Source organism: Schistocerca serialis, chromosome 7, assembly GCF_023864345.2.
Source record: "Schistocerca serialis cubense isolate TAMUIC-IGC-003099 chromosome 7, iqSchSeri2.2, whole genome shotgun sequence".
NCBI classification, from domain to species: Eukaryota; Metazoa; Arthropoda; class Insecta; order Orthoptera; family Acrididae; genus Schistocerca; species Schistocerca serialis.
Window position 1 is genome coordinate 286,550,309 of NC_064644.1, and position 14,458 is coordinate 286,564,766.

Here is a 14,458-nt window from a genome sequence, read left to right on the forward strand (position 1 = left end):
CGCCATCAGCATTCCTGTAGTTTCGTGTCATTGCGCGATTAAATCCTCGATGAAAGGCTTAACCTGGATACGACGCATCTGCATAGCCTTCTGGGCTTACTTCATAACCGAGTCCAGGTGGTTCTCAAGCCCCAGGACGAAATTACATGGTATTAACAGATGCCTGTACTGATATCTTTAGGGGTTCCCAATTATTTCTACGATGAGATTAACTTAGGCAGTTGGTACGAGTGTGTGTACTCACCGTAAAGTCGGAGGGTACCCTCTGCCCGCCCCAGTGAGTTGGTGGCGACGCAGTTGTACGTGCCGATGTCCGACCGGCTGAAGCTGCGGATCACCAGCCACATGTAGGACTTGTAGGAAGCCCGGCTCTCGCGGATCGCATACTTGGGCCTGCAGACAGAAAGTATTCCAAACTAACCAATCTGTGACGCAAACACCTAACTGTAGTTCTGCTGTTCATAGCAGCCTGAATGTGTAGAGATATCAGCTGAGCACCATTTGGAAGGCAGCAACCACAAAATGGGAACAGTACCGAACCTACAGCCTAATATCACATACTTCAAGAATTCTCAGAAGGACAATTCTAAGGACAGTTGAAACGATGGGGGAGGGTTTGTTGGGAGAAAGTAATTATGGATTCGTGAGGTGTTTCACTGAAAAGCAATTACAGAAAAATTAAATAACTTATGTTGCCTTTTCACGATGAGCACTGAGTGTGGGTCATCAGCTGCACCTGCGGAAGGACAGTGGTGCGATGGGCTTAACATGATAGGTGGCTTACCTCTTAGACCTAAGATTACTGTACCGTCTGGATTTCTTCTATGGTCATTATATTTCATAAATAGCTGACTAGTTCTCAACTCTGTTGCTTAATCAGAAGACGTTTGTTTTCAATGTTTGTTATTACCAGACAGTGCTTCTACCCGGAGCGTGGCTTTAGTTCGAGCCAGTGCGCGGGTAGTGGTGATATGTTCTTCTAATAGCACTGTGATCGTTAAGCAGTACGTGTTTGTATAATTTCTCCGCAATGATGAAGGTGGGTCGATCTGATTTTCATTTTAATGCTTCTCATCTATAACTGTGACAACATGTTCACTTGCGTATCCAAAGATATTTGGATTAACATTTTAAAACTGTGACTCGAGAAGCCTTACGTGAGCAACTAGTTCATGATTGTGTTTTTGGGGTGGGCTAACTCCGAGAAGAGATATTTCCATGGTGTAATTTCTCTGGCATGATTTCAGGTATCAGAGCATTTTGTGTATTTCTGAAGTTGGTAACAGAGTTTAGGAAACAGGCTGGAGTACGGCTTGACTGTCTAATTGCCAGCTATAGCAGTATTTAGTCGCCCTGTAAGTGTAAATGTGAGGCTGCGGTAAGAGTTACATTCTATGAATGTTGTTAATCACAGTGCATGAGTAGTGCTAGTTAAGTGAACGCCTAGTCCCACTGACATTACAATTTTATTGATTACACTGGTATTACGATTTTAATTTACCTCAAATGCTCTTAATGAAACTCATATTTAACGATATTTAAATCCGAGTTCTCGTCTCAGTCATTTGCCAAATTAATACAGGGTTAATGTTGTTGTGGTGCCACACGTAGCATGAATTATTAAATTTAATTAATTGCTGCTCAGCTAATGACTGTCAAAGCTAAGTGAGCCTTACTTAAATTGTTATGTAAGTGTAAAGGTGAGGCAGTTAAGGGGTCTAGGACGTCAAACGGGCCAACTTGGAACTCGAAAGGCACCACAGGACATTTTAATTTCCACTGCCTATACTTTTACACATACATTCATAAACTTTATCTGCATGACCAGGAAGGATCAGGATTCACACTCATAGCAGTGGAAATTCAAAAATATAACAAATTATTTTTTTGGGGATATTTCATCACTTCTTCACTTACTCTTGGCTGCATTTGTTGCTATAGATACACTTTTCGTCACAAGTGAGAGAGATTCTTCGATAAACTTTTAACAGCGTCCAAACCATACTTACAGGTGTATGAAGCACTAGAATTTTCCAAATCTATTTAAAACTGTGGTAAAAACTGAGATAATTACCTATGAAATTTGAAGTTTCTCTAAACATGAAGTTTAAAATGTTACAGCTCACTAATTTTTTTCGTAACTTAAGTCAATTTCTGGGTTTCATACATCTGTATGGTTTCTATGCTGTGCAAATTAATCGAAGAATCTCTTTTACTTATAATGAAAAGTGTACCAACAGAAACAAATGCAGCTAATAATAACTGAAAAAAATGATGAAATTTCACATGCAAAAAAATTTATTTGGCTATGAGTGTGAATCCTGGATCCTTCATAGTTATGCTAAAAAGTTTTATGAATTTATTTGTAAAAGTATAGACAGTAAAACTTAAAATGTCCTGTGGTGGCTCTCCCGCTCCATGTCCTGTTTCACATCCTACCTCCCTTAAATGCAATCAATTCTATGTCACTAATGTTGTTTTTACTGAATAACTCTAAGATTTTATATAGATAGCCTATTTTGAAGATGGTCACAAATGAATTTCTCTTGTCTGCTTTGAGTACTATAACATTGTTTGTTTCTGTTCTTTCACAAGTTTTATCCTTTTTTAGGCTTAGTTATTTGTAGTTCTGTAGTTGTGTGCTAACTTTTTTGGATATTCTTGCAGTAACATACCATTAATCTGCAATAGAAGGCTTAGTTGTATCAATTACTATTTACACATGAGCAAGAACGTTTGCTACATTAGTACAAGCTGTTTTGTTAAATTATGTCCTAAGCCTTTACATAATAGATCTGTTACGTTATTCTTATTATTAAACATGCACTGAGAATCATAACAGCCCAAATCACAAACACAAAGTTTTGAAGAAAATAGATGTTTTTGTGAAAATCAAATTTGTTGGCAACCCCAAGGTTTGACTTGATTTTTAACCACGTCCCAACCTTCTGTATCTTCTTTAATAATGGGCCCAGTTTATGATATACAATTTTAAATAATTTTTATAAAATTATTATTAACGTTAATTAAACTATTTTTCATTTATAGTCTAGTGGATATAAGGCCTCTTTGACTTTTGTGTAGTTTGTAATGAATGTGAAACTAGAATCACAACTTAAAGAACCGATACTAAATGCACATCACACACAATTTTGATTTATTGCAACACATCATGGTACTCTTTATCATAATTTTCGTAAAGCATATTCTCCGGCTTGAGATTTAGATAAAACTGCGTCTTCACTTCATGTAAGAAATCTAATAGTTTTGTTAACTCTATGTATTTCAATTTTTATCTAGTAGTTTTGCTAACTGTTTATGTTTCGAGGTTGATACTTGCCTTCTATCTGTGCAACTGGGAACTAGACTTCGCAGGGCATCCCCTGACAAAGGGGAAATGACAAGTTGTGGTCTTTCTCAATGTGATTTGAAAATGATGATGGCCTTGCAAGACTTCAGTGAATAATAGGCTACTTTGAACAACAGTTCATGGTAACCTGTTCCAAATTCCATCCTTGTAACATGTACATTGTTACCTTGAACATCTACTTTTGGTTTTCAGTGAGCACTGTAATGCTCATAAAGGTTCTCATACCCTCAGAATTCATTTTACAGACTATAATACTGAAACGATGGATTGTGAAGGTATGGTGCGGCGTGCCTTCTGGAGCTTCCAGCTTTTGTGAAGAAATGGACGTCAATGCAGTCAGTAAGCATTCACACCCCAATGACAATTTGGGCTTTGGGCCCACATGAAAGTATCAGAGAAGTAGGTAAGACAGCTTTTGCAGATGTTCATATATACAGTGTAGGGGTATAGCACAGATAAAGCTTACTGACGACAAAATCAACACTTGTTAGGAGCATGCGTGCATGCTACAGTCTCAAAATCGACGACAGTGTTGCTTATTCCCTTATGGTTCCCAGTGATGGCTCTCAGACCCTTAATTCTACTTCTGCAAAATTTTTTACTCCGTCGAAAAATTTAAATTTTGGTCGCATTCTACTCCTATTTTATTGTAATTGTAGTTCTGGATCAATGTATTAACTTTTCTCCTAATCATTAGTTTCATTTTTTCGATATTCAGTTTTTGCATACTCAGTAATCGTTTTCATAATTATGTCAAATAAATGATTTTGTAATAGCTTTCCTATTTCTATATGCGCTAAATACAGATTTCTCTTTGACAACCGGTTCTTTAATATTTATCTCGGATCTTTTCTTTTAGCCACATTACATTCTTGTTGTTGCATTTGCATTCATGTGTGCATATTTTGTATTAGCTTGACTGGAGAAATTTTTTTTATTGAAACATACAATAACGAGCGAAAACGTGATGACCACCTGATTAATAACGTTTTCGTCCATCTTTGGAAAGAAATGCATCACCGATTCTGCATATCAGGGACCCGACCATTAGTTAGTAGCTTTGTTGAGGCATGGGGCATTAGATGTCTACGCACAGATCATGTAATTCGCGTGAATAACGGCCTCTCATATGCGTACGCGGTGATGGTACCCGGTAGCGACCTAGATGGCTTCCATAGGATTTACATCTGGCCGAGGTATCAACGTGAGTTGACTATTATGTCCTTAAGACCAATGTAGCACAGTTCTGGCTCGGGGACATGGATAATCATAGTGCTCAAAGATAACAACGCTGCTGGGGACGACATCAAGCATGAAGTGATGCATGTGGTTCGCAGCTGTCAGCGTGTCTTCAAATACTGCCACAGGTCTATTGCAAGCGGAACATAATGTCCCTCACAGCATTATACCGCTCCCACCAGTCTGCGTCCGTAGCGCGCTGCACATTTCTAGCCGTCGTTCACCTCGGTGACTGCGTTTGTGGAGACGACTATAGACCTAGTTTACGAAAATTGTGATTCACCCGAGGAGCCGACACGTTTCCTTTGATTGATGGTCAAATTCCGATGGTCCAGTGCCCACCGCATTCGTAATTGAAGGTGGCATTGGATCAAAATGTAAACACCTGTAGGTGGTCTGTTGCACAACGGCGTGTTCAATAATGTACGATGAACGGTGTGCTCTGAAACACTTGTGCGTGCACCATCTTTGTGCTCTTTCTGCAGAGATGCCACAGATAACCACATATCCGACTTTACAGAACAGGCCAATGTTCTGTGAAGAGTCGTGGACGTCCGACCATCGAGCCGCAAGTGCTACTTTCACTGTCTTTCTATCTCTTTCCGTAAATGCTCACGACAGTAACGCCTGAACATTCTACCATCTTCGCCGTTTTAGAAATACTCGTTCACAGGCTCTCCGTAAAAATAATCTGCCCTTTGCCAGAGTTGTTTATCTCAATGGATTTCGCCACTTGTAGCCCTTATCTTCGCTAGTGTGGTTCCTTGCTCTTGTCTGCTTCACTTACATACATTTGTTACTACATCACTTGTCCGCAACGACACCAAGCAGCATCCAACGTGGTCAGTGGGCAGTGGTCATAATGTTTTGGCTGTTCAGTGTATACTTCGATGTTTATAATTACCTTCAGTTATGATATCTTGGGTTGTCGGGTGTTCCGCCGGATATCAGTGTTGTATTTGCACGATATTACGGTAGCGTAGTTCGTTACCTTCATCAGGTGCGACCTGAGACTACTCCTCGAGTGGACCTGGTCCAGTATTTATACATGTGGCCTTCCCCCCGTCACCATGCGCTCCCTCTGCGGTCCGCGCCCGCTCGTTGCCACCTTCTGGAGCATTGCCGTTCCCTTTTCCGTCCGCTGCAGTCCTGGGTGTTCTCTTTTCGGTCTACGCCCGCCAGACACGCTCCTAGGTGTTCCATCTTTGGTCTGGTGCTTTTGGTATCCCGTCTGTCGTACCAGGTATTCCCCCTACGGTCCTCTCCCGCTCACAGTCATCTGCTGGAGGGAGCGTTGCCGTTCCATTTTCGGTCCGCTGCGGTTCTAAATGTTCCCTCTGCGGTCCGCGCCCGTTAGACCCAACCTTGGGCGTTCCATCTTCAGTCTGATGTCCCTGGAACACTGTATGGGGATCGTTCTCCATGTCCACGCCTTCAGTTCTTCTATTTGTGGAGTGCTGCAACTGTCCCCATTGCTTCTTCAACAATTCCATAGTAGGATCCCAGGCTCTACTTAGCTGGTACCCCGTGTCATGGTTCATGAGATTATTGGTTACTTTTATCTCTATTGACTCCCATGCCACATTGGCAAGGTATATTATAAACCCCCGGTTTCCGTAAGCCCAGGTCGTCCTTAACATTTCCCGCGACAGCGCCTGATGAAGGTAGAAGGCCACAGGTATAAATACTGGACCAGGTCCACTCGAGGAGTAGTCTCATGTCGTACCTAATGAAGGTAACAAGCAACGCTACCGAAATATCGTGCAAGTACGACGCCGATATCCGGCAGACACCCGACAACCCAAGATGTCATTAGATCGCTAGGAAAGCCTGAAGAATTACCTTCAGTCATGTCTTATGGCACAAGAGAATAGCACCGATTGTACTGTTGTGGAGTATTAAATTGCCTTGTACATTCGGTACTCTGCAGCTTGTAGAATTTGTAAGCATGTCATATCAATAATTTATTGCGTGACTGAAGCTGCTTGATGCTAATAATTATTTTACCAGTCTAGTCTCAGGTAATGCCCATCATGAGAGGTATCTTTATTACACAAAAGCCAGACATATCTTCTGATACATTGCTTACAGTGAATGTAGCATTGTTTCTTGTGTATGAGATTTCTTAATTCATTCTAATGTGACTTGCAATACGGAATGTTCTCTAGCATGTGGCAATGACAATATTTCGTAATTTTCATGTAATAATAGGATTATATGATTTATATATACAAATATGTATTCAGCATTATTATTTATTTATTTATTTATTTTTTTTTTTACGAAAACGTATCCTGTTGGCACTGGCAATTTCTATATAGGTAAAATAATTTTTGGTGTATGGCACAGAGTTTACATAATGTTACTTCTAATCTGTATTAATTCTGTTATCAGGACAGTGAAATTCATCGTCAGTAAATAATACGTAACGAATATATAGCCGAAAAAGACGATTATATTTTCGAAGAAATAGAAATACCTGCAACGAGACATCCTGAAATTATTTTAAATGAACAGATTCATCAGAAAAAAAAGATATAATTTACTCTAAAACATCACTAGTATATTTTAATGACAACACATATTTTTATTTTGCTTAACGTGATTGTCTCATAAATCAGTTTCCAGGATTAATTGCAGTTATCTGAAATGGATAATTATTTAAGCCAGATACCACAACGATTTCGTAATTTTGTTACTGTAAACTGTGATATTTAATCGATAATCGACCAAGTGAAGCAAATTACCACCTATATTTATACACTCCAGGAAATGGAAAAAAGAACACATTGACACCGGTGTGTCAGACCCACCATACTTGCTCCGGACACTGCGAGAGGGCTGTACAAGCAATGATCGCACGCACGGCACAGCGGACACACCAGGAACCGCGGTGTTGGCTGTCGAATGGCGCTAGCTGCGCAGCATTTGTGCACCGCCGCCGTCAGTGTCAGCCAGTTTGCCTGGCTTACGGAGCTCCATCGCAGTCTTTAACACTGGTAGCATGCCGCGAAAGCGTGGACGTGAACCGTATGTGCAGTTGACGGACTTTGAGCGAGGGCATATAGTGGGCATGCGGGAGGCCGGGTGGACGTACCGCCGAATTGCTCAACACGTGGGGCGTGAGGTCTCCACAGTACATCGATGTTGTCGCCAGTGGTCGGCGGAAGGTGCACGTGCCCGTCGACCTGGGACCGGACCGCAGCGACGCACGGATGCACGCCAAGACCGTAGGATCCTACGCAGTGCCGTAGGGGACCGCACCGCCACTTCCCAGCAAATTAGGGACACTGTTGCTCCTGGGGTATCGGCGAGGACCATTCGCAACCGTCTCCATGAAGCTGGGCTACGGTCCCGCACACCGTTAGGCCGTCTTCCGCTCACGCCCCAACATCGTGCAGCCCGCCTCCAGTGGTGTCGCGACTGGCGTGAATGGAGGGACGAATGGAGACGTGTCGTCTTCAGCGATGAGATTCGCTTCTGCCTTGGTGCCAATGATGGTCGTATGCGTGTTTGGCGCCGTGCAGGTGAGCGCCACAATCAGGACTGCATACGACCGAGGCACACAGGGCCAACACCCGGCATCATGGTGTGGGGAGCGATCTCCTACACTGGCCGTACACCACTGGTGATCGTCGAGGGGACACTGAATAGTGCACGGTACATCCAAACCGTCATCGAACCCATCGTTCTACCATTCCTAGACCGGCAAGGGAACTTGCTGTTCCAACAGGACAATGCACGTCCGCATGTATCCCGTGCCACCCAACGTGCTCTAGAAGGTGTAAGTCAACTACCCTGGCCAGCAAGATCTCCGGATCTGTCCCCCATTGAGCCTGTTTGGGACTGGATGAAGCGTCGTCTCACGCGGTCTGCACGTCCAGCACGAACGCTGGTCCAACTGAGGCGCCAGGTGGAAATGGCATGGCAAGCTGTTCCACAGGACTACATCCAGCATCTCTACGATCGTCTCCATGGGAGAATAGCAGCCTGCATTGCTGCGAAAGGTGGATATACACTGTACTAGTGCCGACATTGTGCATGCTCTGTTGCCTGTGTCTATGTGCTGTGGGTCTGTCAGTGTGATCATGTGATGTATCTGACCCCAGGAATGTGTCAATAAAGTTTCCCCTTCCTGGGACAATGAATTCACGGTGTTCTTATTTCAATTTCCAGGAGTGTATATCCAGAAAGTTATTTAAATTGTGTACTTCCGTATTTTACACCTTTTCTGTGAATTGCAATTCATTAATATTATTAATTTTCAGTGAGAGATTACAGACTGTTTCTTCACACAGGACTTTTGGTGTCATGTGACGAGGAGGATGTGCCATTACAGGAGTTATATACAAAATAGCTTCAACTATCTAGTTACTGTACAAATGAGTTAAAGTGTTAGGTATGTGATATTAAGCATGTGAAATGTATGGTTGAAGGAGCAAAACCATAATTATGTGGGTTTTGTTAGTTTTTGATTATTCACGCACTGACTAACAAAAAAGTTAAGATCAAAACTGGGCGAGCATAATATGTATAGTTTACTCTCCATTTTAAGGAAAGCTAGTTTTTCAGGCATCTCATTTTTCACGCATCTTGTTTTACAGGAATTTCATCTGTCATGCATCACCTTTTTCATACATATCAGTGATTATGATGACATATCTCCTGAACTATATGCCCTACAGTGATATACTTTTCCATGTACATTCAGCGGAATTTGTGAATACTACCTGAAAATTCTATTGCGAATAGCTGTACATGTAAGGCAGTAATAAAATAGAAAATCATGTCTGATGCTGAAGTTTTACTGCATGAGCACTGAAAATGTAGTAAACGATACAAATATCTCTCCTTTTATTATTTTTATCGGATGTCAGCGAGAACAAGTATCGAATAGATTTAAAATTAGGTGCAAAGTTTGTTGGGAGACATTCGTGCTCTCATTCTCAGATAATGTCTGGGTAATTTTCATGCTATTACCTGTTGCCGAAAGACACAACCACTATTTCTAACTGTGGCACTTCTCTTATTGTATTCAGCCTTAAACGTCCGGCTATACAACTTAATGTGCAAATTATGATAGTCAACAGTTATATGAAATATTGGATATCAAATTTTAGTTCCTCTTGGAAGGTGTTACAAGCGTCATATACAACCGTTAATGTGAACCGTGCTTCGTACACCAGCAGTGACCAATTAGTTGCAGCTGCCTAGCAGTTTGTTAGGTCGCTAAGGGGCCAACTACAGAGATTGTTTTGGCTTTAATGCTTATGTGCAGAGTAATTATCTCGATATCACTCTTCTTCAAATGAGCACCTGCTCCAGCTTCAGTATCTCGTTAAATTATCAACAGTTTACATCCCGCTAACCAGTGTATGGTTTACTTTCTCATCAAAGCAGGGCCCACAGTTTTGACTTGCAGACTGAAATCAAGCTGTTAGTTAATGGTACTAATCATGGTAGCTCCAGGTAAAAATGTCTGTTCACACCAACTTCAGAACTTTTACCTGCTCAACACCGCAACTCCGTGACTAACACATAGCTGTCCGTACCGTAGAGCCCGAATTCAGCAACTAACAGCAGCCCCGTGATTTTCTGTTGGCCACTCGCCACAAAACACGAGTAAGGTATAGTGTACGAGTGCAGCAACGTGCAGCTACAGAAGGCTATTCTATTTTTACTATAACTGACATATTCGTTTCTAGGGGATCAGTAACTGACGTTTAAAATAATTCACATTCATTGTCCAGCCTGAGATACTCTACTTTTTAAATTAAATGACATGTTTAGATCACACTAGATCATCTTTAGATTTAAATAGTTGGGTCAGGAACCCGTCTTGTCTATTATGAACCTCATATCAGAGCACTACTCAAATCTGAAGATGATACACAGTGGTCGAAACATATCATTCAACGTAAAAAAAATTTGCAGCTGAGATTGAACAATAAATAACTGTTACTTTAAATATTACTATAAAATTTACTGAAAGATACGTTATTATGTCACACTATCTAATATGGTACCAGAGTCGACATTGTTTAGCCGAAGGTATGTCACTAACTCCTAAATCACGAGTTGTGGTCTCTCCGACCACACGAAAATATTCGAACTCGCTTTTCTAGGTCAGCCCCGGCGGAATGGTCCTGAGCTCTCCATAAGCTCCTTAAATCGCCAATCCTACGATGTTTTGCTATCGGTTGCATTATCGCCTTTCTTGTTTGTTTGTGATGCATTTTACTGACACGTGACGGGGTCTCCTAGACCGCCCTTCTTGGTCCACGTATCTGTTTTCTCCAGTACAGTAGAAAAATTTTTCCCATGAACGCCCCACTTTCGTCTGTCATCAATTCGATGAAACTGTTAGTCGGTGGATGGTGGGAGATGTCAGTGATAGAGATGAAAAAGATGACGATTTTACAAAAATAAGTAATCACAGTTCTGCTAGCGGAGGACCACTCAAATAAAGAACTTCAGGACATAAAAGGGTCATTCAAATAAAGAACTTCGGTACATAAAAGGTCTAGGAAGGTTCCATTGACCCCCTACCTCTTAAGGCCGTAAGAAAGCATTTTCCGCAAAAAAGTGCGTCATCTCTGGGCTAGGAGGTCTCTTGCATCTGGCGCAGAGACGAAAATAGAAGCACCCAATCTAGCGATAGAAAGTGTTACAACAAAGTGCTGCAGAACATATAGGACAGTGATACTAAAGATACAGAATAGTGAAGTAATAATGATCGACTCTGCAGTCAGACATTATAAGAGAGTTAATGCATTCGTAATTAGGATTCTCTAAACAAGAGACTCAGTTGTATAAAGGTGTATTCCTATATGAAAGAAGCCCAAGATTCTACATAAAAAACGGATTGACAATTTCTCTATATTTACGTTTCTGACAGTGTCCTCGCAAAAATGTTATCTTACTCCAAGTCTTTATTCGTTATCTGGACATGCGTGATGATGGCACATCGGCATCCTACAGTTTCTTCCATCTGGCGTGGTTGGTAGTCTTTTGATATTTAACGGAATTCATATATAGAATCAAGGAAAATGGAGCCACTTTTAAGATTTTTGGACAAATTTTCGTCAACTAGATTCAAAATCCTTACACTCTGAAGTAACTTTTATGGCATGAGTAGGTAGCGTGTTTACTGAAAATAAAGAATATTAACAGTGCCCGAATCCCTCTGCTGCTGGAATGTATATTATATACTTTACGTTATATGTTCACGCAACTCGAAATGATTACAACAAATCCAAGAAGTATTACAAATTGAGATAATCCTGCTATTGAATTTCGCTTAGGCAAAGAGACTCCGGAGCAGATCAAGAAAGTTCGCTACAGCAACCAGTTTTCCAGAGCGCACCCTGATGAGAGTTTGAAACACCTGTCGCAGTTGACAAAGGCAAGATAAAAGCCTGGATAAAACAGTCATTTGCTGCAACGGAGACCAGGGGAGCTTCTCACTAGTGACTGTGTTTCTTCCTTTTTATGTCTAAGACACCAGGCTGGTTGGAACAGTAAATGAATAGGCTCTAAATGACATGTAGACGAAGTAGTTCGTTTTTAGGTAACTACTGAGTGAACAATTTGCTACTGAGAGCTACAGAAAACACGTGCTAATGATAGCTTGCTTTATACTGATTGGATTACTTTGTGAAATACATCGTCTATCCTTAATACTGTACGAAGTCCATGTAATGATTTGATTCTCCATGCTGTTACTACAGCAACACTCCTCTCAGTTCTTCTGGTAACAAGTGACGCCTGAAACGCTTTCAAAATACACATTGAGCGATTAAATATTCAAATTAACATGGGCGTTTATTAGGATAGCTGGGTGAAGGACAAAATCAACTACACAAAATTTACCAAACTTCAGGACAAGTTAGGATAGCTGGGTGAAGGACAAAATCAACTACACAAAATTTACCAAACTTCAGGACAAGTAACTTAAGTGAAAAATGAAGAAACGTGTGGGAGAAGAACTGAAGTTAATTACTTGTCACAGGTACTGTGTAGCTTGAAAATCGAGAGGGTAGTAAAAAACACGTGAATGGCGGTGATTGTTGAAACAAGAAACAAAATAAACTAATTATCAAAACGCTAGGAATTCCAGTAGAATTAATAAAGTAATCCTGCTACCTTTTACATAGAATTGCATTCCTTGAACAAGCATGGAAAACCTAAGAAATGGTTTGATACAGGTGAAGGATACTTCCATCTACTAAAGAAACCTCTCTATAGTGCGGTTGTTGTAGTATTGTAGACGTATGCTGTACTGCGACGTATATAGCATTAATTATACAGTATCGAATATGAACTCTGCAGAAACGGAAAATACAGTCTTCTCACTAGCTTGACATCTCCCGACACCACTTCTTACCTTGTGACTACTTCATTATCTCACAGTAACGCTTGCATTCAGTCTTGAATCAAGTATTGGACATTCAAATATCTCTCTTCCTCTGTAGCCATTGATCCTTACGTGCTCTTTAAGCCCTATAGAAGGTAGTCCCTAAAGTCGTAACACATTTCATATTCTCTTGTCCTTTCGTCTAACCATTTTGCACATATTCATTTCCTCACCCATTCTAAGGAAGACTTACTTATTTCTCGTTTACCAGTCCGCTTATCATACTTCATCATTGTATAACACCATATCTCAGACTTTTGAATTATCTTTTTTGCTGGTTAAGGCCTATGTTTTATAAGCTGATATAGTAATGTGTCATTTCTTAATAATTAAGATAAAAAATGTTCAAATGTGTGTGAATTCCTAAGAGACCAAACTGCTGAGTCAACGGTCCCTAGACCTACACACCACGTAAACTAACTTAAACTAACTTATGCTAAGAACAACACAAACCCATGCCCGAGGGAGGACTCGAACCTCCGGCGGGAGGGACCGCGCAATCCGTGAAATGGTGCCTCAAACCAGGCGGCTAATAATTGAGATATAGTAATTTAACAACAGAGGTTACTCAGCGTAATTTAACAGCAGAGGTTACTCAGCTTCTTTAGTATGCTCTGTTCAACACCGCCAGTGTTCAGCGAGTGCTACACGTTTGACGCTTGCACGAAATATTGCGAGCATTTGCAGCGTGTTTTTTTTTAATTTTTTTTAAGTTAAAATCAACTCCGTTCGAAGAAATTCGTAGAATTTAGCTTATTCCTAGTAGTTTTCGTACGCTTCGTTCAGGGTGTCTCAGTGTTTTTCTTGCACGGATGATGCAAAAGTAATACTGTTAGTACTAGCCACTGTCTAAGCCAGAGTGCACTTACATTGACATCGATATGAAACCTCTACACAGACATTCATTCCGTATTTTTTAACAACAAAGCCATACCTCAAACGTGATGAACAATGCAGTCCCGAGGTACACCTTGGATATTCTTGTAATTAGTAACTTTTCCTGTGTTTACTAAAATGTTTGGGCTATTCCACTGTGAAAAATGTCTTGAGTTCTATATTCGTTCTCATCCCCGCAGTGGCAAAGTTTTTTGTAGCTACGGTGATTACATGTACAAGGTAAAAAATCCGTCAGTTTTCTATGCAACTAAAATGCCCAACATTACCAGTTATTGTTTCATTATATCGAAAGTTAACTGCGAAGTGACTCACAATAAAGAGATGTAGAATAAGACATGGTAGAAAAAACAAAACATATGAGAAAACCTCAGTATAAAATTCAACAGGTTAATGGGATGGATAAAGCGATTCACTGATGCAATAACTAACAAGACAGGGAGCACGGATATAAAAGGAGGACGTTGAAAATTCGTCCAATCATGGAAATGTAAGTATTCAGTGATTCTACAAAATAGATTGAAGCCAGTACCTGAACA

General features: G+C 40.8%; 1 protein-coding gene across 1 annotated transcript in view; it reads right to left on the minus strand.

Moving 5' to 3' along the window:
* Positions 1-14,458, minus strand: part of LOC126413023 (lachesin-like) — a 398,429-nt gene that overhangs the window by 36,064 nt on the left and 347,907 nt on the right. The window contains exon 7 of the mRNA XM_050082916.1: positions 245-393. Coding sequence (XP_049938873.1) covers positions 245-393 — 149 coding nt within the window. The remainder of the gene's footprint in view (positions 1-244; positions 394-14,458) is intronic.